Consider the following 25,596-nt stretch of genomic DNA (forward strand, 5'->3'; position numbering starts at 1 on the left):
CTCGCTCTCGCTCTCTCGCTCTGTGACACATTTCTGTGAGTGACTCATTTACGAATGTTTAAAAAGACGCGGATTTAGTACATGTGGGTTGCACCGTCATTTCCCTCATACTACTTGATCATCATCACAAAGGTAAGAAAACTAATTTCCTACTTGCCTGTAGTTTTCTTTCTGTCGAATGTGTTCAGGGCAGCGTTATCTTTAACTAATTTCATTTTATTATTTTTTTATTTTGAAGGTGATGAAGTGCATCGTCCTCCTAGTTATGCTTTTCATATCATGCTTTGATTGGCACAGTCACTATAAAAGGACTGTCTGCTTAGTAATTCCAGTGTATCCTATTATGCAACACATGTTCCCTGTTCTATATTTGTGCTTTTTTCCAGTGTAAACTTTATCCCACCCTTATGACGTCTGTTTACTACGTATGAGTTTCGAAAGCTTTAAAATCTGTGAACTGTTTACATGTGACGTTTCAATAATGGATTTTTTGTAAGGCAGATCTGAGAATGTATAAGTAAAGTAACTTATTTATGTAAAGATCATTGACTGATGGGCTACTTCAGGTGTGAAGTGGTGAGTTATACTAAATTTGCACCTGTTCCGTTTGTGAACTCATTGTATTACATATTTCAAATTCTTACATTACAGCATACTATCTTGTTTTTCAGTTCCAGTATAGATAAGAATCTCTGGATTGTTGCGATTGTACCCTGCAGAATTATTTACGCATTGTGCAAATAACAAAATCTCCCAGTACGTTTTCTTTGACAAGTGAACATCATGACATTGTAACGTCAGTACACATTTTCGCATATACGTTCAGGATTACATGTTTCTAAATGGAGGAAATGGCATGGCCCGAGTGAGAGTGAGTGCTGGTAAAGATAGCTTATGAAGGTTGCCAGGTGTCAAAGTCCTCAGGGTAAGACATGTTAAAGGGAGGTGTGGTCGTGTGCAAACATGTCCCTTAGCCCTGAGTGCTGCTGCATTCTGGGTCTTGTCCTGGACACATTGGCTGTTTCTGTTGTCCATGTGGGGCACTCCTTTATATGAATGTATTTTTCCTTATACCTTTGCAAACAGGTAATTATTGTTAATGGATAGTTCACAAACACTGTTTTCTCTGTTTGACGTTTACTGTTGGCAGTGTATTTTTACACTGGATAGCAATTAACTTTGAAGAACATTATATTTGATTAGTAGTGTGTTTTTATGTTTTGTAAATTAGAGCAATTCAGATTAATGGTCTGTTAAATAACAAATAACTACATGCCATTTTATTTGCCTCCACTTTCTTGGAGTTTGCAGTGTATTGGAGACTTATCCTCACACTGCATGGCCACATACACTGTAGGCAATAAAAGACTATACTCATCAAGATGAGCATTATTCTGATTGGGTGACCTTAAGCAACTTTGAAGAGGGCTCAGTTTTTTATGTCCATTTTTTAAATTTTTTTATTCATGTAGGTCCATTATTGTGGTATCATGTATCTCTAATAATCCTACCCATCAGTGGCATGTAAAAAACCCCGAAATGAATTGTGATTGATTGCTTTACATGTCAGTCAAATGTCTCTTTCTGTCCAAGTGGGCAGTTTATTGATGAGTTTAAGCTGCAAAATGCACCAGACTTTGCTGTAGTCAGAGTTCTGGCTGTACTAATGACTGTAGGAAAGGTGATTGCATTCTTAGACTGCTCGGTTTTTTGTTTTTTAGATTGTAATGTCACCACCAGGTTATATTTTTATGTCTGTGTTTCTGACCGACCCAGATTTATCAATCTCAAAATCTAATGGCAGACATGCAACGTCCTTAATTCATAAGTGTTGTGTGTGTGTATATTCATTTGTAGTCTCTGTTGCGAAACAAAATCTGCTTCCCCTTAAAATCTTAAGTGCCCCAGTCCATGTGTGGAAGGGAAAGGTGAGATCTCTGTAGTTAAAGGAACAGTTCATACAAAAATGGAAATTCTTTAGTTTCATAATTTACTCACCTTCATGTTATTCCAAACCTTTATGACCTTCTTTCTTCTGCAGAAAACAAAAGAAGATATTTTGAAGAACATTGGTAATCAATGGTAATTGGTAATCAATTTTTGTTTTCAAGTAAACTTTCCTTTAACAGTGAAATTACTGGTTAAAAGTTGCTTTGTAACAGTCCCTTAAGTACCAAGAATTAGTGGTCGACTGAAATGTTTTTTAATGCACAATGCCGAAAAAGCATTGTGGCCGAAATAACACAAATGCAACTACAGTAAATAAGTGACACACACAAAAATGGTGAAACTAAATGAATTATCGTGTATTACGTGGCTAGTTAGTAGCATGTAGCTTAGCATTTAAACAGACTTGATACCATGAATGTTACGTTAATCTTGGGCAGCTAAATGTGGCTAAATATGAATAAAATATAAGTTCTTACCTTACCTGGAGTGACCATACGTGCCATTTTTCCCAGACACGCCCTGGCCAGGATTTCTATGAGGTCGCATACGTCATTGAGGTTTATTATTACAGGTTTTATTTTAGGAAAGCAACCGTTACATGTCAAGGTAATAATGAAACTACAATGATTACGTCTTAAGAGAACTAAATGTTATAATTTTATAATTTTTTTAACTGAAATGAGACAACCGGGATGGCGTATGCGCCCGACAAATGCAACCTCTGGAGGACATAGCTATAGAAATCCTGGCCAGGACGCATCCAGGAAAAATGACATGTATGGTCACCCTAACTTACCCTACAATATTTGTATCTCATTCACCTCACATGACCCATTTTACTATGGTCATTTTTACACCCGAGTGGATTTTTTAAAACAAAATGCTAGGCGATATGTAGGGGCCGGACATAAAAAATTATCGACCAAATGTAAAAATTAATCAGCCGATTAGATAATAAAAAATCTAATATTGACCCAATAAAATTGTACTTTAACAACACGTGTTGTATAAGTGTTTTTGCTGTTGTTTGTAGTACTTTATAGGTCAACATGACATAAGTAGTAAATCTGATGTATCTGTTTTTAAAATTTTAAAATTTATTTATTCATATAAACTACTGTCCAAATGTTTAGGGTTACTTACTAAGTAACTAACTCTTATTGGATATTTTCCATATTTTAGCATAAGTACTGAATAACACATTACTGTAGAAATTGGGTTGTGACTAAAAGTTTTTAGTTGCATTTTAGAATCTTTTAAACACCCACATTTTGTCTAGGATTTGTCGAAATGTATTCTTGACATTTTAGCAGCAGTGTCTTAAAGTGCCACCCCTGTGACTTTTTTAAACTGTATCTCTTATAGTGGGTATGCATTGTCGTCACTTTCCCATGTGAACATGTCGGGACACGCCCTGGGACACGCTCCCCTGGGTGGCAAAAGACCCAGGAAAATGGCTGAGGAGAATAGGAGAAACAAGGAAACCGGGACTAAAACACGCAATTATTTGCTGAAATTACAAGCAGCAGGACTCGACGGTGATCCTTGCAACTTACAAAGGAATCAGGTGTTCCTGGACACTGAAATGTTGTGCGGAATTGCGTTTCCTGATATTGTAAGTAGTCATTTTGTTGAGTGTTTTGCCACCCACGTGGGAGCGCTCCGGCAGGTCTCGGTTCGTGTGCGCAAGTTTTAAGATTGGGTGAAGGTCTGTGTATGCTTTACCCTTCTGAAAAGGAATAAAGACAAATAGAAAGATTCGTTTTTTTTTCGTTTAGTATAACAAATGTAAAAATAGATTCCTATGCGATTTTTTATTTTCATTACATTAATAAAATGTTTTCTTTTCTAGCCTAATTGACCCTTCGCTAAGCCACGCCCGAAAACTGCCACAGGCCAATCGTGGTTTAGCAACTGTAACTAGGCGCGGGAGGTCTGTCAAGCTTTCGAGCGAGGGAAACATGCTGAAGCGTTGTGCGTATGGATTGTGTAAATCGGATAGCCAGTATCCTAAAAGTTTGGACGGGGTGGTGGAATTTTTTCCCTTCCCGATCTCTCGAAAATGTCGGAAGTGGATCAAGCAGTGTGGAAGGCCTCATTCACAACTAAATGTGGGACATTCTAAAACGCTTAACGTGAAAAACGCTTAGCGTAGCTTAACGTACCTAAACAGCGATCACGGAAAACCAAATTTCTGTCAAACCTTCCTTGTATTAAACACTTTCTGCTGTCAAAAGAACGAGCTCTTGTTCCGCGGATAAAGTGAATATCACGTTAAGCGTTTTCTCCCCCATAGAAGTCCATTATAAGGAAACAGCTTAACGTGGCGTAACGTACCTAAACAACGCACTGTATCATCTCATTTATATTTCTGTCCCTTTTTATCAGAGCTTTTAGAAACATTTGTGCTGTTTTGTTCTAGTTTGCTCCACAGGCTATTCAGCTCGATGTAACAACACTGAAGCCAGGAGTTAGCAACTTTATTGCCTTTCAGCCTCATTTCTTAATATTGGTTTCAGACAGGGCATAAAGAAGCCCCTACTGCACTTTTTAACACAATGCACGGTGGCTTTTGAAGTATTAATTACAACTAAAATGACAGAAATTTGTCTAAGCCACGTTAATCTGTTTTCTCTTATAATGGACTTCTATGGTGAGATCGCTTAACGTGATATTCACTTTATCGGCGAACCAAGAGCTCGTTCTTTTGACAGCAGCATGTGTTTATTAGAAGTAAAATTTGACAGAAACTTGGTTTTCCTTTATCGCTGTTTAGGTACGTTAAGCGTTTTAGAATGTCCCACTAAAGGTCGACAGGATTAACAAAAACACCTATGTTTGTTCCAAGGTAAGAGCACGCTAATGTTAGCTAGCTAGCTAACGCAGCACATCATTGCTTGGAAATAATGACGGTTCTTTGTTCATAATGCATATATTTGAACGTAAAATAAGATGATTAAAGGCAGACGGAAATTTGTTTGTGTTGTTGATGATGTATGGCTCAGCTAAGCATCTCTGGCTCTTGCCAGGTCCAAGGCGTAGATTAGACCCATGACGTGTGAGCAGTAGCCTGGCGCGCTACTAAAATATAAGCGGGAGAATGTTATCATTCATAGGCTTTAGCTTCAATTTTGATTAAATTATTTTCTAATCGGTTGCATATTATGTCGTGGATATATCCCTCGAATGCACACTGCAGTCTCTTTTGTCTTGCTCTCAGATATTTCACATGTTCGCCAAAAATGACTAATTATCTCCTTGGGAATGTCTGACACCGGTGCATACACACTGTAATACACTTGCCAGGCGTGAAAGCTTGACAGGCGTAGCAACAGTAACTAAGGAAGGCGGGGCTTAGCGAAGGGTCAATTATATGATCATTTAATTGTTTGAAATTTCAAGGTTACATTTACATTACATTTATTCATTTGGCAGACGCTTTTATCCAAAGCGACTTACAAGTAGGAGAGCATATGAACATTTTGTCAACACGCTAAACAGTATCATTAGTTTACAAGGCCATGCTACTAGGAGGATTAAAGCTGGAGTAAGCAAAGGAGAGGATGAACAACAAGATTTTAAATGCGGAGCAGGTATGTTTTGAGCTGTTTTTTGTTGTGAAGGATGCTGCAGTTCGGGTGGAGGCTGGCAGTTCATTCCACCACAGGGGAACCGAATGAGTAAAGGTTTTTGCAAGCGATTTGGTGCCTCGCTGTGATGGAACAACCAAGCGTTGCTCATTTTCAGACCGAAGATGAATGTAGACTTGGAGCAGTGAGTTAAGGTAAAGAGGCGAATTTGCCGTTGCTATTCTGAAGGCCAGTGTCAGCGATTTAAACTTGATGCGGACGGCAACTGGCAGCCAGTGAAGTGAAATCAGGAGGGGTGTTACATGGGTTCTTTTAGACTGGTTGAAAACTAGACGTGCAGCTGCATTCTGGATCATATGCAAGGGCTTGACTGCATTGGTTGGAAGGCTGGCCAGTAGAGAATTGCAGTTGTCCAGTCTTTATATGACCAAAACTTGGACTAGCAGCTGATAGGCCTGGTCCGACAGGAACGGCCTGATCTTCCTGATGTTGTAGAGCACATACCTGCAAGTTCGAGAGGTTGCTGCAATGTGGGAGGTGAATTTTAGCTGGTCATCGAACATCACCCCCAGGTTGTGTGGCAGGATCCAGGCCGGTTTGAGGGGCCTGAAGACCGCTGGTCCTGCCTCTGACAGATATGAAAGAGAAAAAATAAATGAAGCAGCATTAGATTTTAAACCTTTATCCTGCTTAGAAACATGCATCTGTCTCCTTCACCACAGACCATTTTTTCTTCACCTATGAAGAAAACTGTATAAAAACATTTACATGTAAACATTACTCTATAATTGTGCCGCAAAAATGATCAGTAATTTATATCTACATGCGTTTTTACATTAACACATTAATGTAACTTAAACAAAGTTTTTCAAGACTGAAGTCAGATAAATTTTGTTTATATTTAATGCATTATACAACCAAAGTAATTTAAAGCAACAACAATACTTTCAGTGTAATAAATGATAGTTTACAAAACATAAATATCCAATAAAAAATACAAACCTCAGCTGGAGTTTGGTTCACTACACCAACGCTGTTAACCGCAGCAGTGATCTCTTTCCAAACCATTTTTTACGTCCTTCGATTCCGCTTTTCAAGGTTAAACTTTCATTTGTAAATCGGAAAAGTTCCTCTTTTTGGCCGGATTATGTTTCTCCGTGTCACAAAATCTAGGGACGAGGCGTCTATACCCTGAATTTATAGGGGCATGATATGTAAATTTTGATCGATTTCAGCCGCCGCATTTATCAAGGTACGATCATTCGTTTGATGAGATTGGCGGCATACTAATGTTTGATGAATCACATGTAAACCCTGTCGTAGGATGATTTCTGACCACGGATCTGCGCTCGTTTGTATGTTAGATTGATAAATGAGGCCCGTGGTGTTCACGTGGTATAGTGACGACACGTCCATACCCTCTATTGGCTGTTTTTTCTTCATTATATGGGGAAACCCAGTAAAAGTTTTTTTAAATAAAATATTTGTTATGTAATGAAAGAATAGAATATGTTTGCACAATTTTTCTTTACAAAAACACTCAGACATATACATAGGTTTTTAAGATTATGAAAAACATCAAGTGCCCCTAAAATGTTAATTTATATAAAAAACTGTATACTGTTAGAATGTAGTATCAAGAAGTAAGATTACAGTCAAATTCAGTAAATACAGTAAATGTACAGGACCTCGAATGCAGTTTTGTAGCATGTAAATGCCTATCTCTCTAATGGTTCACTGTCTCTTAGAGTGGCAGTGCATCAAAATCAAATTAACGTATACTAAAACCTCCCTTTGTTTCCTGCACCCACTCTAAAAAAAAACATCAGAGCATTTCCCAGCATCCTCTCTGCCTAAGTGGGTTTTTTAATAGGATGGTATCTTACTGACCTAACTGCCCTTTGTAATGCTCGAGTCGTTATACAGTTTGTTTGTGCAGTACATCAATTCCCTCTAGTAGTCAATAAACATATTGATTTAGTTAGGGTTTCTTTTCTGAATGTCGTAGTGTATAGATGAGCAGATGGCAATATTGTGAGTGAATATCATGAATGGACATTGTTTATATAAACAAACTTTTTAAGTTGCTTTAGATAAAAAGCCTTTGCTAAAAGCTTAAATGTAAATATTTTTTCATACTAGTTGTGTCATTACAATAAATGAATCCATTAATGCAGTGTAGGTGCACACAATCTTTCTCAAATACAGCTTATTTTCCTTCTCAGCATAATTTACATTTTCCATGTCAGGGGCAGGGATGAAAATGTATTACCTATTTTTGACAGCAAATCCAGCCAAGGGGGTATAGCCTAATAGTTAAGAATCTGGAATGCGAAAGACTAAAGTTGTAAGTTGAACATCATTGTTTTCTTAAGCAACCAATATGAAGTTTAGTTTCTTGGGTTAAGGTACTGTAAGTTTGTTTGGAACAATAATGTGTCGGCTAAAAAAGTGTATGCGACATTTGTCGTACAGTGCAAATGTGTATACACATTAGGGCTGTGCGATTTGGGGAAAATATCTAATTGCGATATTTTTGACAGACATTGCGATTGCGATTTGATTTGCGATTTTAACTTTTCTAATTCAAGCTTCAATTCAATATTGTTGTGTGGAGCACAGTATGGGTATAGTTACCCTGAAAGAAAACAACAAAAATAAAAACATTTAATTGTTTCCATTAAAACCATTACAAATTAATTTTTGTAGTGTGCTTTGGGCATTATTCAAATAGGGCTTACTGTTGTTCAATTGGTTCCCAATTTCCAGATTACATCACACCAACAGAATCCAAATACCAGTGTACACTATTATAGTTTCCATTAAAACAAATACAACTCCCATTGTAACTTTTAAATCCATAACATTTTCTATTGTGTTAGTGAATTATTAAAATAGTTCATAGGTTACATAGGCTGATTTATTATTGTTTAAGTATGTGGGATTTTTTAAAACAAGTAAAAAATGTGCTGAATGTTTAATTTCATCCAAGTGAAATTAGCAAAACAGTTAGATAGAATTTACATTTGTTTGAAACGCGGAGCTAGGCGTGAGTTTACACAGGGTGCGCGCGTGCGTCAAGCCTCGTCCATATTGCCAGATGCCCGAGCCGGACTCAAGTACTATAAACGTCATTACGAAACAGGCTGTGTATGCGCGTCAAATTTAAACGGCTCGTCCGCGCAACGCGGGGCAGAGAAGCGCGAGTATGACAGGCTGTGTGTGCGGTGTTCTGAATTGGACGGTTCTTTAGTATTTATTTGCCTAATATGATCGATCTGACTCTGCAGATGCCATAATAACACACACTGTCTCTCTCCTGCCTTCTGTATGTTTGTTTTTTTAATGACGGACGTTTATGCAGTTGGCTGGGGCAGTGCTGATTAGGCATAACGGAGGTGCGCTCACTCAGTTAGTTAGCAAGAATGCCACTCAAAGCGGGCTTGGAACAGACGCGTTTCCTATTTTTCACATCGCTTCCACATCGCAGCCTCTTGCGATTAGCAAATCGCAACGTCTCACATCGCGATTGCGATTCGATTTCGATTAATCGTTCAGCCCTAATACACATACACACTTTTCTGACTCCACCCGTATTTTAAATTTGGTTTTAGCCTGGTTTAAAGGTTTAAACATGCATATAGGTCATGATGTGTATTGCTCAAAAACACATTTTATTATAAAGTTATTTTTTAAATCGGTTTAAATGTTTTTATTGTTGAATTTACCTACCAGAAAAACTATATTGGTTCTGCCATTTTTTTGTGTAGGATATTGTTATTCAAATGTATTCTTTGAAAGTCAAATCAAACATTCCCACTCTTAGAAAAAGCAAACCATCACAAATGAGTCATAGCCTGTAGATTTAGTACATTGGTAACGAATTTACATTTTTCTATAGGCCTACCTAAACAGGATTCCAGAAACTCACTTTATGATTTCATCTGTTCAACCAATAGGTTTTACACAGAACACAAACGTAGTTCATCTCCCTCAGTGATCCATTACCCTATTTGCAAAGCAAACTGCTTGAAGACGCATGGGGGTGGGCGAATGCAAAACGACATTACACAAATTTATTGGAAATTTCTGGAACTTGGAAATATTCGCTGTTTTGTGAACCACCCTTTAACTCCTGTTGCGTTCATAGCCATGAGATTTGTACGGAGTCTAATAAATAGTGTATTTTAATATATTTCTGTTCACTTTTAAACCTCAATGTTTATATTAAAAGTTATTTCACTTTAATGGCAAAGAGGACGTATTCTATATGTATTGAGTAGTTGACAAATAAAACTCTAAATGTGATCAAAACTTGAACATTGAAGATAAATCTCTCTTATGCTATTTTTTATTATAAATATTTATATTAATAATATAACATAAAATATTAACAGTTTGTTTTCAAAGGAAACACCATACACACAGTATATGTACACTACCCATATACACTTTATTGTCATTGCTATTTATTTCCAAAACATGCCTCACCGAAAGGCCTCCTTTGCAAGAATAGAAATGTAAAACAGGATAAACACCACTTACATTGGGAAACTCAACCAGACATAGCAAAGGTGCATTTTAGGGACTATTAACATAACAACAGACCATGCCTAGGGTAATCCAAGACAATACTAATGACAGTGTCCCATCCATAGGGATGTACATACAATTTGGTGGGGTCTTAATGGCCCAGAAACTGAAACCAGGTGCTGTTTTGTCAAAATGCAGATCGCCCCTATTAAGATCAAATACCTTCGACTGATTCCAAACTAAAAGATCTAGGTATATAGAGCTTTTCTCTCCTTGCTAGCCATTACCATAATGTCTGTAATATCTGGACATTTCTCAGCTTTCCAGAATCTCCCTGTCAAGCTGCTCAGGCATATTCTGATATTATTTGATAAAAGTGAAACTGTTCCAGCTTCCGTCTGCTCTGTCAGACCGAGTCTGACCTGTGGACTGGACTTCGTCCATGTGCGTGTTTACTCTCCCCCTTTCCTGTAACACATGCCGCCCCATCACTTTAACAACTGCAGATCATTTCCTGTTCATTTGTGTAAACTTAAATAATCCTAATATGCTAAATATGTTTGTTGTGCATTATTTAATATTAACTGTAGATGTAAATGGCAAAAATGTTGCCAAGAAATGGTTGAAACCAATGACTCTTCTGTGAAACACAAAATATATCTTAAGAAATGTCAGATTTTGCGTCCATACAATGGAAGTCAATGGGGTATAATATTGTTTGGTTACCAACATTCTTCAAAATATCTTCTGTTGTGTTCTGCATAAGAAAGAAAATCATACAGGTTTGGAATGACAAATGATGACAGAATTTACATTTTTAGGTTTCACTGAGGCCTATATGTTCTCTCAAGTGTGTTTTGAGCTCAGGAGGACTATAGCAAGGTGCCATAATAGACGTAAGGCAACATTTCTGGTGTTTTATACTATAGTCTCCTTCCAGACTCTTGGAGTGCCGATGCGTACATCGCCACTATAGCAACATTTATAGGTATATTGGATATTGGTGACATTGCCTGAACAAATGCATCAGAAATGCGGACATTGAGACTTAAAGTCAGATTTTTTCCGAGATTTACTTACAATCATGCCGAAAAACAGCTTGTCATTTTGCCTGTGGGGAACTTCTTCTGATCTGTCTTTCCTTCACACCAACCCGCTCTGTTCTGCTTTCTGATGGAAGGCACCACCCATTTAGGGAGTGTGCACACATGATCTCTTACCTGCTTTGCTAACAAACACTGGACGTGCTGCTTGCATTCTGTCCACCTTTATGCTGCGGGGCAGACGCCTGACATCTGGTTTTTAGATCTCCTTTTCTCGCTCTTATATTGAGGATCTTCCTTTGTTTTTCATTCGCTTCTTCTAAAATGTACACGTGAGATAAAATGGAGTTATAACTCTGCCAGTGGAAGTGGCAAACAGGGACTACTTCTCCTCCACTGTTATTTTGTGCATTTTTTTTTTCTCGCGGCACAGACAGGGTGAGTAGTTGGTTCATATTGGTGGTTTTGTTTTTGTTTCAGATATTGCCTGTAAGGGGTTTGCAGGGATGGAGGAAAACGTGATATTATGTCACGATGCTCAGTACACAGTATGTACTGTATATTGTCATTATCATTTCCAGTAGGGGATGTGATTGTAGGAAAATCCTGTAACTTTAAAACTTTAAGTCAGGAAATTGTTAGATTCTGTCTGCCATTTGTGGTGTGGTTATTTTAGTTACTGTAATTCAAAAGTTTATCGGTTGTCTGGTATTACTCTGATTTCTATCAATTCGATATATTGTTACCTACCACCACACCCACGCTGGCTAATCCATCATTCTGTTAATCATTACACCAGCCCTCCAAAGCTGGACAACTCAAACATTACAAAATAATTTGTTAATATGCAAACACTATTATAAACTACGTTTCGTCATCTAATCTGAGCAGTACAGTATGTTTCTTGTTGACTGTTAATTCATGAACATGAATATGTGATATTGCAAATCACACATGATTTATGAGTGGTGTGATACATGTTTGTGCTCCCTTGCCCTTTCATGCCCAGATAAGACTGTAATTTCTTTGGAATTCGTTCTTTAAATAGCACGTTCAATGCATGGCACATACGTACGATTTTGCATAGCTGAACATCAATCCTACTGTGTGCAGAGATAAGTGGAACGGGTAAAATTGTTCAAATATAAAAAATACTTTCTATAGTGTGATAGGCCTACCTTTTTTAAAGAGAATCATTCACCATTTTTAAATTTAAAATCACATATTCAACTATGGGATAATATGCAATAAAGATTTTTGCTTACACCAGCCAACCCTACTCTCCAATCAGATCTTCAACCACAGAATTCAATGACACACACGACTTGTACACATCTAGCAACTGTTGGAACAACAGGTTTTCTTATGAAAAGATTTGAGGGTGCTTTTCTCAGTACAGGAGAACTTTACCTAGTCAAAAACTGACATTTTTTGTGAACTTCAGACTAGCTGTTAAAGTCAAACGCGCTTGGCATTTAGGGATTTTCTCTGATGTTTCCTGTAGGTAAAGATGATAGAAAAAGGCCCACATGGATATTTCAGTTGGTAGAAGAAAGTAGAAAGAAATACATAAGGGTAGAGGATGGATAGAACTTAGGCCCTTTGAATTCTAAAGAAATAATAGTACGTTTTCATTTTCAGCTATATTATAGAAAAGCCCGGTTCTGATCACAAATGCTCATTTCAATCTATATTTCCCTGTTCTGTGCTCTAGTGTGTGCTTTTTATAAATATCTTCTTAATCTGGTGTGCAATATTTCTTGGTTTCCAAAGAGGGATCTAAGAACTGGATCTATGTTATCAATGAGCATTTTCAAGAAAGACAAGGAAATGTATGAAAAAATATACACTCATGGTGCATGTGTTGAGACATGTTTTAACATTCATATTTGTAGTTTGCGATGTCTGGAGAATGAGCTGTTGCTATAAACAAGACAAAATGGAGACCACATCTCTTCATAGATGTCTTCATCCTAATTTTTAATGCTAAATAATTGATGAATCATCATTTTATGTACACTGCCTCTATGTGCAATGTTCTTATAGTTTAGCTGATTATAGGCTACATAGCTCTTGCCATGCCAAGGTCATGGGGATATTAATCAGGGAATTCAATTAAAATATTATATTATTGTTACCGATATTTATCCAGGACTTGTTATTGATCGTTTTGTTTTACTCTAGATGACATGGCGTCCTCAGTACCGTAGCTCCAAGTATCGCCACGTGTTTGGGAAGCCAGCCACAAAAGAGAATTGCTATGATGGTGTGCCCATTACCCGGAGCGTTCATGACAACCACCTCTGTGCCATCAACCCTCACTTTATCGCTGTCATCACTGAATGTGCAGGGGGCGGGGCTTTCCTGGTGCTGTCCATCCATCATGTAAGCCCTACCTCTCTTTAAAAGTCTAACATACGAGTCATGTTGCATTCTTTAAGAATAACCTGCTGAGTTAAGGCACCACTGTCGGTGAATAGTTTGTGGTTGATTAAGTGTTTCAATGGTTGCTTTTGAATATAAAAGTAATATATATTTGTGTATATTTTTAACTCCCTTACAGTAGACTCACTGTTATCAGATTTTCTTCAGTCTTGTGTCTTCACATGTTCTTTCTTTAGGGCAACCAATCACGACACATTTTCATAGAGATCTAAATAGACTTAATTTAGTATTGTGAACACATGCACACACACCACACACACACTCCTCACTGCTCATTGGTTTTTTGAGCGTCTCGTGTTCAGAGAGATATTACCTCATGTCTCAGGAATGACACAGGTTACATGCTGCAGGCCTCATTTTGTATCATTACTCTCACCCCTAAACATCAGTTTCATCCGTTAACAAAAATGTATTTTAATACGAAATAAAATTCTGTTTAGTTGCAAAACATATAGTTTGTTTGTTTTATTCATTCTTAACGCCATTCCAGCATCTCAGGCTATATTCGTGGCGAGAAACAGTCAATCCATACACAAGTTGGGGGGACATTTTGGAATCCTTAATCAACCTAACCTGCATGTCTTTGGGCTGTGGGAGGAAACTGGAGCACCCGGAGTAAACCCACGCTGACACAGGGAGAACATGCAAACTCCACACAAAAAGGCTCAAAACATATAGTAGCCTGACTGCATCACAATTTAATGTAATGAATATCTCAGGGCAACAAGAAACAGTGCCTATAAAGTTGTCTTTTAAGATCTTAATAATGATGAAGTCAAGATTCGTCACTTGTTGACTGAGTCATATAGATTGCGTAATTGTCTTTGGGCTACTAAAGGATACTCTCCTTGCTGAGACTTGCTTCTGCTGTCTTTTGCAGACAAATGTGGCATGCTCTGATTTTTGCCCTAACTTGTAAGCACTTTTGTTTTGTTCTTCACTGGGAAAAATAGTAAAAAGTACATTTGTCTTGTTTTGAAGTAGAAATATATAAATAGATGCAAAGCAAGTTAAATTTACCAAAGAATCCAATTTGCATATGTTATTGAGGCTAGTTTTCAGAGAATGGATCTGGTGTGTTTTATCCTGTTCCTTTGTTTACAGTAGCTGCAAGCTTGGTTTGGTGAGATTTTATTAAAAAAAGTAAACAAAAACAAAACACACTTATGTTTAGGATACAAACTTTTTTTGTATATTCAAATGAAACCTACATTCCCTGATATGCTATACCAGGGGTGTCCAAAGTCAGTCCTGGAGGGCCAGTGTCCTGCAAAGTTTAGCTTCAACCATAATCAAACACACCTGAACAGCTAATCAAGGTCTCACAAAGTAGACTAGAAACTTCCAAACAGGTGTGTTGAGCCAAGTTGGAGCTAAACTCTGCAGGACAGTGGCCCTCCAGGACCGACATTGGACACCCCTGTGCTATACTATTTACCCAATTATTTTGTCTGAAAGAAATGCTAAACATTTTGTCCTCAAGACACCAATTTTGGCCACTACTGTTTGTATGTATGTACCTGTGTGTGTACTTAAATATGTGTGTGTATCTGTGTTCTCACAGACTGGCAAGGTCGATCCTCACCATCCAAAGATTTCTGGTCACAGAGGCAATGTGCTCGACATTAAATGGAATCCGTTTCATGACTTCTGTATAGCATCGTGTTCAGAGGACGCCACAGTAAGTGTGAACATACTGAATGCACTTCAAATTCACACTGGTGTCAGGTAAACTGATCTGACTAATGTCGATCTGAGCCTGCAGTTCATTAGCTGAGTTCAGATTTTCACCTGTATATAGATAATCATGCATGTATGTAATTGTTTTTCAGGTAAAGATCTGGGACATCCCTGAACACGGCGTTATGAAGAACATCACAGTGCCTAGGAAAGAGCTGCAGGGTCATTCACGCCGTGTTGGCCTTATTGAGTGGCACCCCACTGCCAACAACATTATTTTCAGCACTGGCTATGACTACCAGGTACTTGCACTAGACACATTGTGTCAGGGAATGAAGACTGACAAGTTTTAAGTGAAGTCAGCCCCAGGAAAGCATTTCAAATCTTTACAGTCACAGTAACAACTCATACAACACATTATTATTATGTGATACAATACTACACCATCAAAATAAAAGATTATAAAATGTGTCCCTACTGGGTGGAAAAGGGTCTGGCACCAAACTCTTTATCTTTGCTGAAACTATAGTGTAGTTGTGCAGTATTTAGAAGATTACAGTATATGGGATTCAAAATGAACATTCAAGTAATTATAAATGTGAACTAATTGAATTAAATCTATTCTCTCATTTATCATAAAAAACATTTGTCTTTTAAATTCGTATTAGCTTGTCTTGCTCTACCTCAGATAGATGAGTTTGATGTAACAAATCTGTTAGTGTAATTAACTCTTAACATTTAGTCAGTCATTCATAGAATCGAGATTTTATATATGATGTATATTTATATTATCATTATAAATAGTATTATGTAATTATTATTAAATATATAATTATGAAACAGTCACGCATCTGAGGCCATGGTTTGGATTCATTCATTCACAATCTTATTTGAAAGCTGTTTGCCAGGAAAGGGGGCAAGTGCGAGTAGAATAGTTACGTCAAATGCAACAAACATCCAGTAATTATTTTTAGATAAAGAGAATATTAAGTAAAATATAGACTTCCTTTACGAATGAACATTTCCCACAAAGCTTTGTGTGAACTGTGAGGATGCAGTTATGGTGTATCAGTCTCTAAGCAAGTGAAGTTTACCAGGTTACTATAATTAAATCCCCTGAATCATTGATGAAACGGACACAGCATCTGTCCCTCACCTCATCTCACATTCTTTGCAATGTTCCCTAGAAGTAACTGTAGGGTTCTTGCTTATAGAAAATCATCTGAAGCCAATAATCTTTTACAACCATAGTTAAAACGTGACATTTGTGTTGGAAATTTTTTGTGTGTCTATGTACAGGTTATGGTGTGGAATCTTGACATTCCTGAGCAGGTGATCAAGAACCCTGTGAAGTCCATCAGTTTGCACCCGGATGTGGTTCTGTCCATGTCCTTTAACACAGATGGCAGCAGACTAGCCACCTCTTGCAAAGACAAGAAGATCAGAGTAATTGATCCACGCACTGGAGTCCTTTTACAGGTGTGTGGCCATTAGTCTTATTAATAGTTCTTTGTTATTCTGCTTGGCATACTGTTTGTATATCTCACGTAGTAAAGGGTAAAACCAGTCATGACCCTATTGACATATATTCCATTTTTATTTTGTCTGAGGTATGTGTGACTGTTCGGAAATGTACTTCCTGTTGTACATTTCTATAAACATCACACATCTTAAACCAGCACCTTTAGGTGATGTGTTATCCAGAGGTCAAGCATCAGCTTGTCTTCACACTTTCTCTTCATGTGACTCAGCAAGACAGTCAAAGAAATTATTTCTTGATTTAAGATGATTCATTTTTTTACTTTTCTGGTCTTTGATCTATTTTTCACCAGTAAACAGTATGTGAGACGGAGAAAGAGGAAATGTGCAATTATTTTTAAACTCACGTGTACTGTGTGATTACAGGAGACAAATTGCAAGACACACAAAGCCAGTAAAGTGCTATTTCTAGGAAACATGAAAATGCTCCTTTCCACAGGGAATTCACGCTGGAACCATCGTCAGATTGCACTTTGGGATCAAGTAAGAGCTGCTCAACCACATTCAAAATACTGGCTGTGTCAGTACATACATATCATGTTTTACGTCCAATTCTTTAATTTCATTTAATTATTGAGGGAACATTTACATTAGTCATTAACATGTTCATGCATTAGATAACTAAAAATGAGCAATATAGCTTTATTTATTAAAAACCTAATATTTAGTTAATAGTAATATAATTGCTTTTTTTCACATTTGTTCATTGTTCAGTAACTAATGTTAACAAATACTACATTGGAGGATTGTTATCAACCTAATATCTGAGAGGCTGTATAAGTAATAAATCAATCAGAAGGTCCTAATTTTCCCTCTGGTGAAACAGTCATGATATAGCAGTCATAGTATTCTGCACAGTTCAATTTTTTGTACTTGTATGTTTAATTTATATAAATTCTCTTGTAGTTTAATAAAAACAAAGTATGAAACGTGTTTTGATTCCTAAATACATATACATACTTGTGTGTTGCAGGAGGACCTCTCTCAGCCATCCTATTCAGAGGACCTGGATGGCTCCTCTGGGGTTCTCTTTCCATTCTATGACCCTGACACACACATGCTGTACATAGCTGGAAAGGTAAGTACATATGCCCGGAGTTGAAACTAGTTTTTTTAGTTCCACGGTAATAGGATTGTTAAAAAGACCCAAAGACAGTATTTTGTCAAAGGTGCCACAGAACTGTTTGCTTTTCCACATTCTTCAAAATATTTTCTTTTGTGTTCAACGGAACAAAGAAATCTATAAAGCTTTTTTTTCTGCTATGGTAGTCAATGGTGGCCAAGAACTGTTTGGTTACAAAGCGTTCTTCCAAATATCTTGTGTTCATCAGAACAGATTTTTTTTTTTTTTTGGTGAACTGTTCCTTTAATGAATAACACAATCTTCCCTTAAACTTTAGGGTGATGGTAATATCAGATACTATGAAATCAGCCCAGAGAAGCCATATGTGCACTATCTGACTGAATACCGATCTCTTCTTCCACAGAAGGGAATGGGTGAGTATAACCAACCCATTTTTTGGCCTTTCAGTTTACGACAATACCATGATTATGTTGTAAAACCCATATACTACCCATGTTGTTTTACAAATGTCCTCATAGACCACATATTCCAACTCCCCACACACATACAAGCACAGTGACAACATCATTTGAATAGCAAAAATGGCTTAAAAGCAAGGTTTTTTGTGTGTCATTTCTTTCAATTTTCAGGTTGGAAAAACACTACTGTATTTTATCTGTTGTCATTATGATGTTGATTTAATTCAGCAGAAGTATACGCATAAAATAAATAAACACAAATATAGATTTTGTTATAGAATGTTCGGTGCATATGTGACCATTCATATGCAGACCACAAAACCATAAGGGTCAATATCATAAGGGTCAATTTTTGGAAATTGAGATTTATACGTCATCTGAAAGCTGAATAAATAAGATTTCCTTTGTTGTATTGTTTGTTAGGATAGGACAATATTTGGAAGAGAAAAAACTATTTGAAAATCTGGAATCTGGAATCTAGTGATGCAAAAAAATCGAAATATTGAGAAAATCGCCTTTAAAGTTGTCCATCAGAGATGCTTTAGCAGGCTGTTGCTAAGAAGAAACAGGTTTGTTTTAATGCTCTCTATTGGCTTACCGCTGTAATGACGTTGTGGAGAGTAGATGAACCCGAGGCGAATATTCACCAAACTTGAGTGGGTAATTCCCAAAGAAAGGGCAGCAGCGAGCAAAGTTTGTAGGCGTGTTTCCAGCCCATTTCCTTAGCGAAATTTACAAAATATCTTCATAGAATATGATCTTTACTTTATATCATAATGATTTTGGGCATAAAAGAAAACTCGATAATTTTGACCCATACAATGTATTGTTGGCTATTGCTACAAATATACCCATGCTACTTATGACTGGTTTTGTGGTCCAGGGTTACATATGTGTCACATACATTTTGAGTGAACGGAACATTCTCATTTAACATGTTTACAATGGCCCCAAAAATCATTTACAAACTTAAATGTCATTGTATTATTAAAGACATTAAATTAAGTGGCTATTTGGCTTAAGTGTCCAAATACTTTCTTTGCATGTTAAAGTTTCTGTGAAATGGTTTTGCACATGATGTGGATTTTGTAATCAAGAGTTTTTGGCTTTCTTTTAGGTGTAATGCCAAAGCGAGGACTGGATGTGTGTTCCTGTGAAGTGTTCAGATTCTACAAGCTAGTGACAATCAAAAGTCTCATAGAACCTCTATCCATGATTGTGCCAAGAAGGGTATAATGCCATTCGAATACATATGATACTTTAGGTTTGTTAATTGGTTGATAGAGAGAAAGGTTTTCACATTGGTTACAGAATGTGCGCTCACTCGGATTATAGGGTCCCTAATAATCTGGCAAGTGTTTGAAAGTGATGTTTTTCTTTTCTGCAGTCAGAGTCTTATCAAGAGGACATTTTCCCTATGACAGCCGGGAACAGGCCTGCCCTGACAGCAGACGAGTGGCTCCGTGGTCTAGATAAAGGTTAGATAAAGATAAATGGACCACAACATTTAAAAAGCATTTTAGAATAGAATCATGTCACAGTCACACTAGACTTTCAGAATGCGAATACGCAGAGACCTGCGTATATGGGGAGCAACCAGAAAAAAGTCAATAAAAACACCATGTATTTGCACTGTTACAGCGGTTTCACACAGCAAGCGTAAAGCAGAGCGTAAGAAGCATGTATTTTTTTCGGCGCACATTTTAACAGATGAGAGCATTCATACCGCACGCGTAAGCAGCGCGTGCTCGTGGAGCAGAAGCGGCGCGTAAGCAGCAGTGCAGCGATCATTTCGGCGCCGAGTCTATTTTTGCTGCGCTGCTAACGCTCAATTAAAGCGACAGTGCATTCTTTACGGACAAAATCCACATGGATTGACAGGAAAAAATAACACTTTTACCTTTAAAGCATGTAAGTGGTGTCTAATGTGTTTTTAACAGTCGCCATGAGTTTCAAAAACACTTTTGCCAGGAGTTTTTTGGGCCAAAACCACAACAGCACATTTAAAGGATTTATAATACAAGTATATCTTAGATGTTATGCTTATGTTGTATATGAAGGAGTGGAAAACGATCGCATTACGCTGTCAGTGTACTGTCTGAAACCCACTGTCTTCATAACCTTCTGAAAAAACAGATAAAACTACATAGACATCGTGTTATATGCTTATATTGCGTATGTGTGAGAGAAAAGCGATCACATCACAAGTCAGTCACTCTCTCCTATGGTGAGTTAACCCTTAAGTGACTTCGTATCCTTCAAAGCACGATGGCTTTTTATTTATAACTTGTACTACATAGATCTAAAAGAGCATGAAACAGGCGGATATAACAAATCATAGTTATGCAATCTACTTAAAAGCGCTTTGATGAAGTTCTGGAAGATATTTTGCTCATTGATGTATGTAAATAACGTAATGTGAAATTGCATTGTTGTACTGTGGTAACAGTTACCCAGGCAGCGCGGTGCACGGTGCTCTCCCTACGCGCTGCTGCCGCTCCGCCTACACCGCAGCTCACGCGTGCAGTATGAAACAGGTGTTATTGTTTTTTTTTGTTATGTTAAAGGAGAGGTTTCTTTCTACTTTTACACAAATGTAATATAAATCTTAGGGGTCCACAGAATGTGCCTGTGAAGTTTCACCTCAAAATACGCCGCAGATCTTTTATTATACCATGCCCTAATTGCCCAGTTTTGCATGTGAGGAAAAACGCGCTGTTTTGGCGTGTGCCTCTTTAAGTGCAAATGAGCTGCTAGTCTCCGCCCCCTTTTCACAGAAAACTCAGCCAGGGCTGTGAGCCTGTGTTTCCATCGACAAAAGAAGGGTCACATAAAGCGAATGAGAAACGCTGTTTCCATCTTTAAACACCAAACACATTGTTTTCTACATGCGAAATTACACATGACAAACCGGTCGCGTGTTTACAGACCATACACACTGCTTTCTATAAGTGAAGATACCCAAGACAAACGCATCGCGTTTTCTCTAAGTGAAAGTAACGTTACACAGGACAATCCCGTTGCGTGTTTACAAGCCATACACAATGCTTTCTTTGCGTGAATGGACAAACGTTTCACAATGACGTTTTACCTACTTTTAAGTTGCCACAGGTCCCTGAGGTCTTACTTAAAAAATAACGGTACTTCCAATGTCTTTATTTGCAGCTTTGCCTCGTTCAGTCTGGTGGATTTCCATTGAAAACAAAATAAATCCATTGCTCTCCTGTCAGGCTGGGAACACTTAGCCTGCTTTGCTTACTTTTGCCATGGTGTCGGAACTAATTCACATATGTCGCTTGTGAAAACAAAAATGGCGGCAGCGCCATGGGTGGACACGTTCAGAAAAGGGGGCGGTAATATTATAATATGAACGACTACCTACGTCAGAAAGCGAGCGAAATCTGAACGGCTCGTTTTCTCACAGGCTTGCAGAGATAGGCTCACGTAAACAAAGTTACTGGATTGTCATTTTTCACGTTTTCTGAGTTGGTAGATGCACCAGACACCCGATTATAGCACTTAAACATTGAAAAAGTCTGATTTTCATGAAATGTCCCCTTTAAAGATGTTTTATACAAATTTAATTCTGTGCAATATTATAAATATAATTTCTTAATTATTCACTTTTGTTATGAAGGTCCTGTGATGATGTCACTGAAGCCTGGAAGTAAACTGGACTATGCAGAGTTGAGTTCAATCGAGACGCATCATTCTCAGAGTCGACCAGGTTTGCCGCAGCTAATTCAGGAACAGCTGAATACTAAAGAAAACAACGAGCAAAACGAATCCCACTCCACCTCACTGCCTCCATCCACAGATGAAAACAGCAGCTCTACAACCAACGTCAGCAACGGAAAACTGGATAGTACGCAGTGCTCGCCGCCGAAAACAGAGAATGAGGTATGCTATATAATATAGATATAATCAGCATTTCGGTGAATAAAAGTTTTAAGGAAGTATGTAGAAGTGTGGTCTTTCTTTCCTTGAATGTTCTTGTCAGTAATATAATGTCCATGTTTATCTAAGTTGATGTATGTGTTTTTGCATATAGCTCCGTCAAGTCTTTTATAAGCAGCAGGACGAGATCCGAAGGTTGAGGGAGCTGCTTAACCAGAGGGACGTTAGGATAAAACAACTCGAACTGGAGATCAAAAATGTAAAAAACTCGCAATCCACTCATTGAGCTGTTGACTACAAAGGTTCGCCTCACTAACATTTACATATGAACTCATTTTATGGCCTCATTTAAAAAACACTGTATGGAAACACATGGGGTTCATTCTCATTATCTCAAGTCTGTTTACTCGAGTCTGTTTATTTTGTCCATTAATACAATCTTCCAGGAAGTGTTTTACTATGCACTCATAGTGCCTCAGCACTATGCAATTTTTTTTTAATTTAGAATGTTTTAGATGAAATGTTTTTTATTATTATTATTATTGAAAATGTGTCTAATTAAGCATGTGTTCTTTGCTTTATACACGGACAAGCTGTAATTATGATTGAATATGATTTAAAATAATGCTTTTTTGCTGATTTATTTGCTATTTAAATTTTCCTGTTTTTTATGATTGAGTGGTGTGACAAGAAGGTTTGATACTACAAACATTAAATGATGCAAATCCAAAGTTTTAGAACAAATTCAAATATGGTTAATGGTATTTGAATATGCACAGAATTATCTTGAAGATGTTTAAGATAATGAGTTTTCTTTTTGATAAAATGAGATAAATACCAAATCCCAGCATGCACTATTGAGACACTGTTTGAACGAGCTGGGGTTCTGACAAAGGTAGTAATATTGGCCATACATTGAAAAAATCATATTGTATATTTAATCACATGATGTTCTGTCAAATTATTGCCTTTTGTGACTTGTTTATGCACTGTAAACAATCAATTTATAAGGTGAATTAAAAATGTCACTCTCTACTTTATTCTTACCCACTGTGTTTGCTGCTTTTGTGTACAAATAAATGTTGCAACACTATGTTTTGCCATCATTTGTACAAATGATTTTAATAAAGGTTTGTTTATGTATTAATATGTACATGTACACAATCAGAATATAATTAAGTCCAAGATTGCTCAGATATTTCTCTAAATCATATACATTTTGTTTGAACAGCGTTGATTGCAGCCTCTTTAGATTTCTAAAAAAAAATATTTACAGGAGCAATGTGGAGATTTTAGTGGCATCTAGTAGTGAGGATGCGAATTGCAACCAACTGCTCACTTCCCCCCTCCCTTTCGAAGCACTACGGTAAAACTGACACAGGACAAACACGTTGCCATGCTTCTTTGCCAAAGGTCTTATCTGATCTTGTCTTTTACACTGTGATTAGTCTTGAATTATTAATTTTCAAACCCCAATAAAACTGCTTTTGTCCCCGGATTACCTACTTCCTAGAAAAAGACAGGTTTAGAGAAATGAACTGGGATAAGAACTTCTAAAAAGTGTTAGCTATAAACGGTTTCAAAGCAGCAACGTGGACTGCCCTTAACGTCCGGTACACATTCGCAAAGAAAAATCCTTGGTGTTTCGAGTCTGACGTCATCACGCAACTGTGTTTTTTGGCAATTTTAACAATCATAGGTAGTTTAAATGGTTAGAGTAAGTTTAAGTTTCGTAAACTTGAAACACAAAGGATTTTACCAGGGAAATTACAAGCAGCTGAACTCGACGGTGATCCTAACGACTTCCCTATGACTTACAAAGGAATCAAGTGTTCCTGGACACCCTCTATAGTGTTTTTTTTGTGTGTTTTACGTGGGAAAGTGACGCCAATGCAAACCCTCTATACACCGGACGGAACACACTCCCTTGAGTGGTAAAACTAAGGCAAAATGGCTGCATTCAATAGGAGGAACAAAACCCGGGACTAAAACACGCAATTATTTGCTGAAACTACAAGCAGGTGGACTCGACGGTGATCCTTATGACTACCTTATGACTTACAAAGGAATCAGGTGTTCTTAGACACTCAAATGTTGCACGGAATTGCGTTTCCTGATATTGTAACCATTCATTTTGTGTTTTACCACTCAAGCAGGCGCATTCCGGTGTGTTCAAGTGGGAAAGTGACGACACGTGCATACCCTCTATAAGCCTTTTTCACACTTCCGGTATTTTGACTTCCGCATCGTTTGACGCAGGGGCAAACGATGTCCTGGTTACAGCAGTATCCAAGTCTAACAAGAGTGTATGGATTAAATGACTTAGTATAAATAATGTAAACAAGCTTAATACCTTATTACCGCCTGGTTAAAGTTAAGATCTTAATTTAGAAACACCCCGCAGCTAGGAGGGGGCTCTAGTACTGCTGTTTTGGTCTTAATTTGTGACCCTGGATCACAAAACCTGTCTTAAGTAGCACGGGAACATTTTTAGTAAAAGACAAAAATACATTGTGTGGGTCAAAATTATCGATTTTTCTTTTATGCCAAAAATCATTAGGATATTAAGTAAAGATCATGTTCCATGAAGATATTTTGTAAATTTCCTACGTTAAATATATAAAAACTTTATTTTTGTGAGTGGATGGTCTGCCACAGTGCCCCTGATTAACAACTTCAAAGGCAATTTTCTCAATATTTTGATTTTTTTGCGCTCCAGAGTTTTAAACGGTTGTATCTCAGCCAGATATTGTCCTATTTTAACAACTCATACATCAATAGAAAGCTTATTTATTCAGCTTTCATATTATGTAAAAATCTCAATTTTGAAAAATTGACCCATAAGACTGGTTTTGTTGTCCAGGGTCACATTTAAGGTTTGTACTGTTTATGGGACAGCAACCTGAGGCAGGTACTTGCTGATTTTAACTACTGAACTGCATATGGTGATCCAGTGATGATGTTCTCTGTCTAATTTTATTCTTTATGTCTGGCTGGTTTGGTCCTGCATTATATTGATAAAATAAACTAACGTTACATTAAAGGGAGCGCGTTGTGCTGGAAAAACATCACCCAATCCTTCAGACTCGCATCACACTTTCTGTTTCAGAAAATTACAAAAAAATGTCTTCTGTTGTCTGTTCTCGGTAGTACTTCTGACATTGTAAAAAAATGTAATAATGTTAAATATATTATATCAGTCGTTTTACTCGCGGGTGCATTGGATCATTGCCATGTATGCATTGCCATTATGTATGCGTGTTTTATTAGGTCTGCTCTGCTCTGTGTTGCTGTGATAGGGGAGTGAATAATTGTTTATGGATATAGTATATTAAAATTAATGGAAGACCATGATTATTGAACATTAGAATCTTATG

At 37.4% G+C, this 25,596-nt stretch overlaps 1 protein-coding gene across 4 annotated transcripts; it reads left to right on the plus strand.

Moving 5' to 3' along the window:
- Positions 1–6: 6 nt before the first annotated feature.
- On the plus strand, positions 7–23,265 carry coro2aa (coronin 2Aa). Of its 4 annotated transcripts, none has more exons than XM_057330737.1 (12): positions 7–132; positions 13,301–13,501; positions 15,126–15,242; positions 15,394–15,543; positions 16,541–16,720; positions 17,147–17,263; positions 17,754–17,858; positions 18,181–18,277; positions 19,440–19,552; positions 19,710–19,800; positions 21,960–22,222; positions 22,374–23,265. In XM_057330737.1, the coding sequence occupies exons 1-12, from the start codon at positions 82–84 to the stop codon at positions 22,503–22,505; spliced, it is 1,617 nt and encodes a 538-aa protein (XP_057186720.1). In that variant the 5' UTR covers positions 7–81; the 3' UTR covers positions 22,506–23,265. The 4 variants fall into 4 exon arrangements, with proteins under 4 accessions (XP_057186720.1, XP_057186718.1, XP_057186722.1 ...); XM_057330735.1 differs by lacking the exon at positions 7–132 and adding an exon at positions 3,343–3,565; XM_057330739.1 differs by lacking the exon at positions 7–132 and adding an exon at positions 10,956–11,554.
- Positions 23,266–25,596: the final 2,331 nt, after the last annotated feature.

Source organism: Triplophysa rosa, linkage group LG4, assembly GCF_024868665.1.
Source record: "Triplophysa rosa linkage group LG4, Trosa_1v2, whole genome shotgun sequence".
NCBI lineage: Eukaryota > Metazoa > Chordata > Actinopteri > Cypriniformes > Nemacheilidae > Triplophysa > Triplophysa rosa.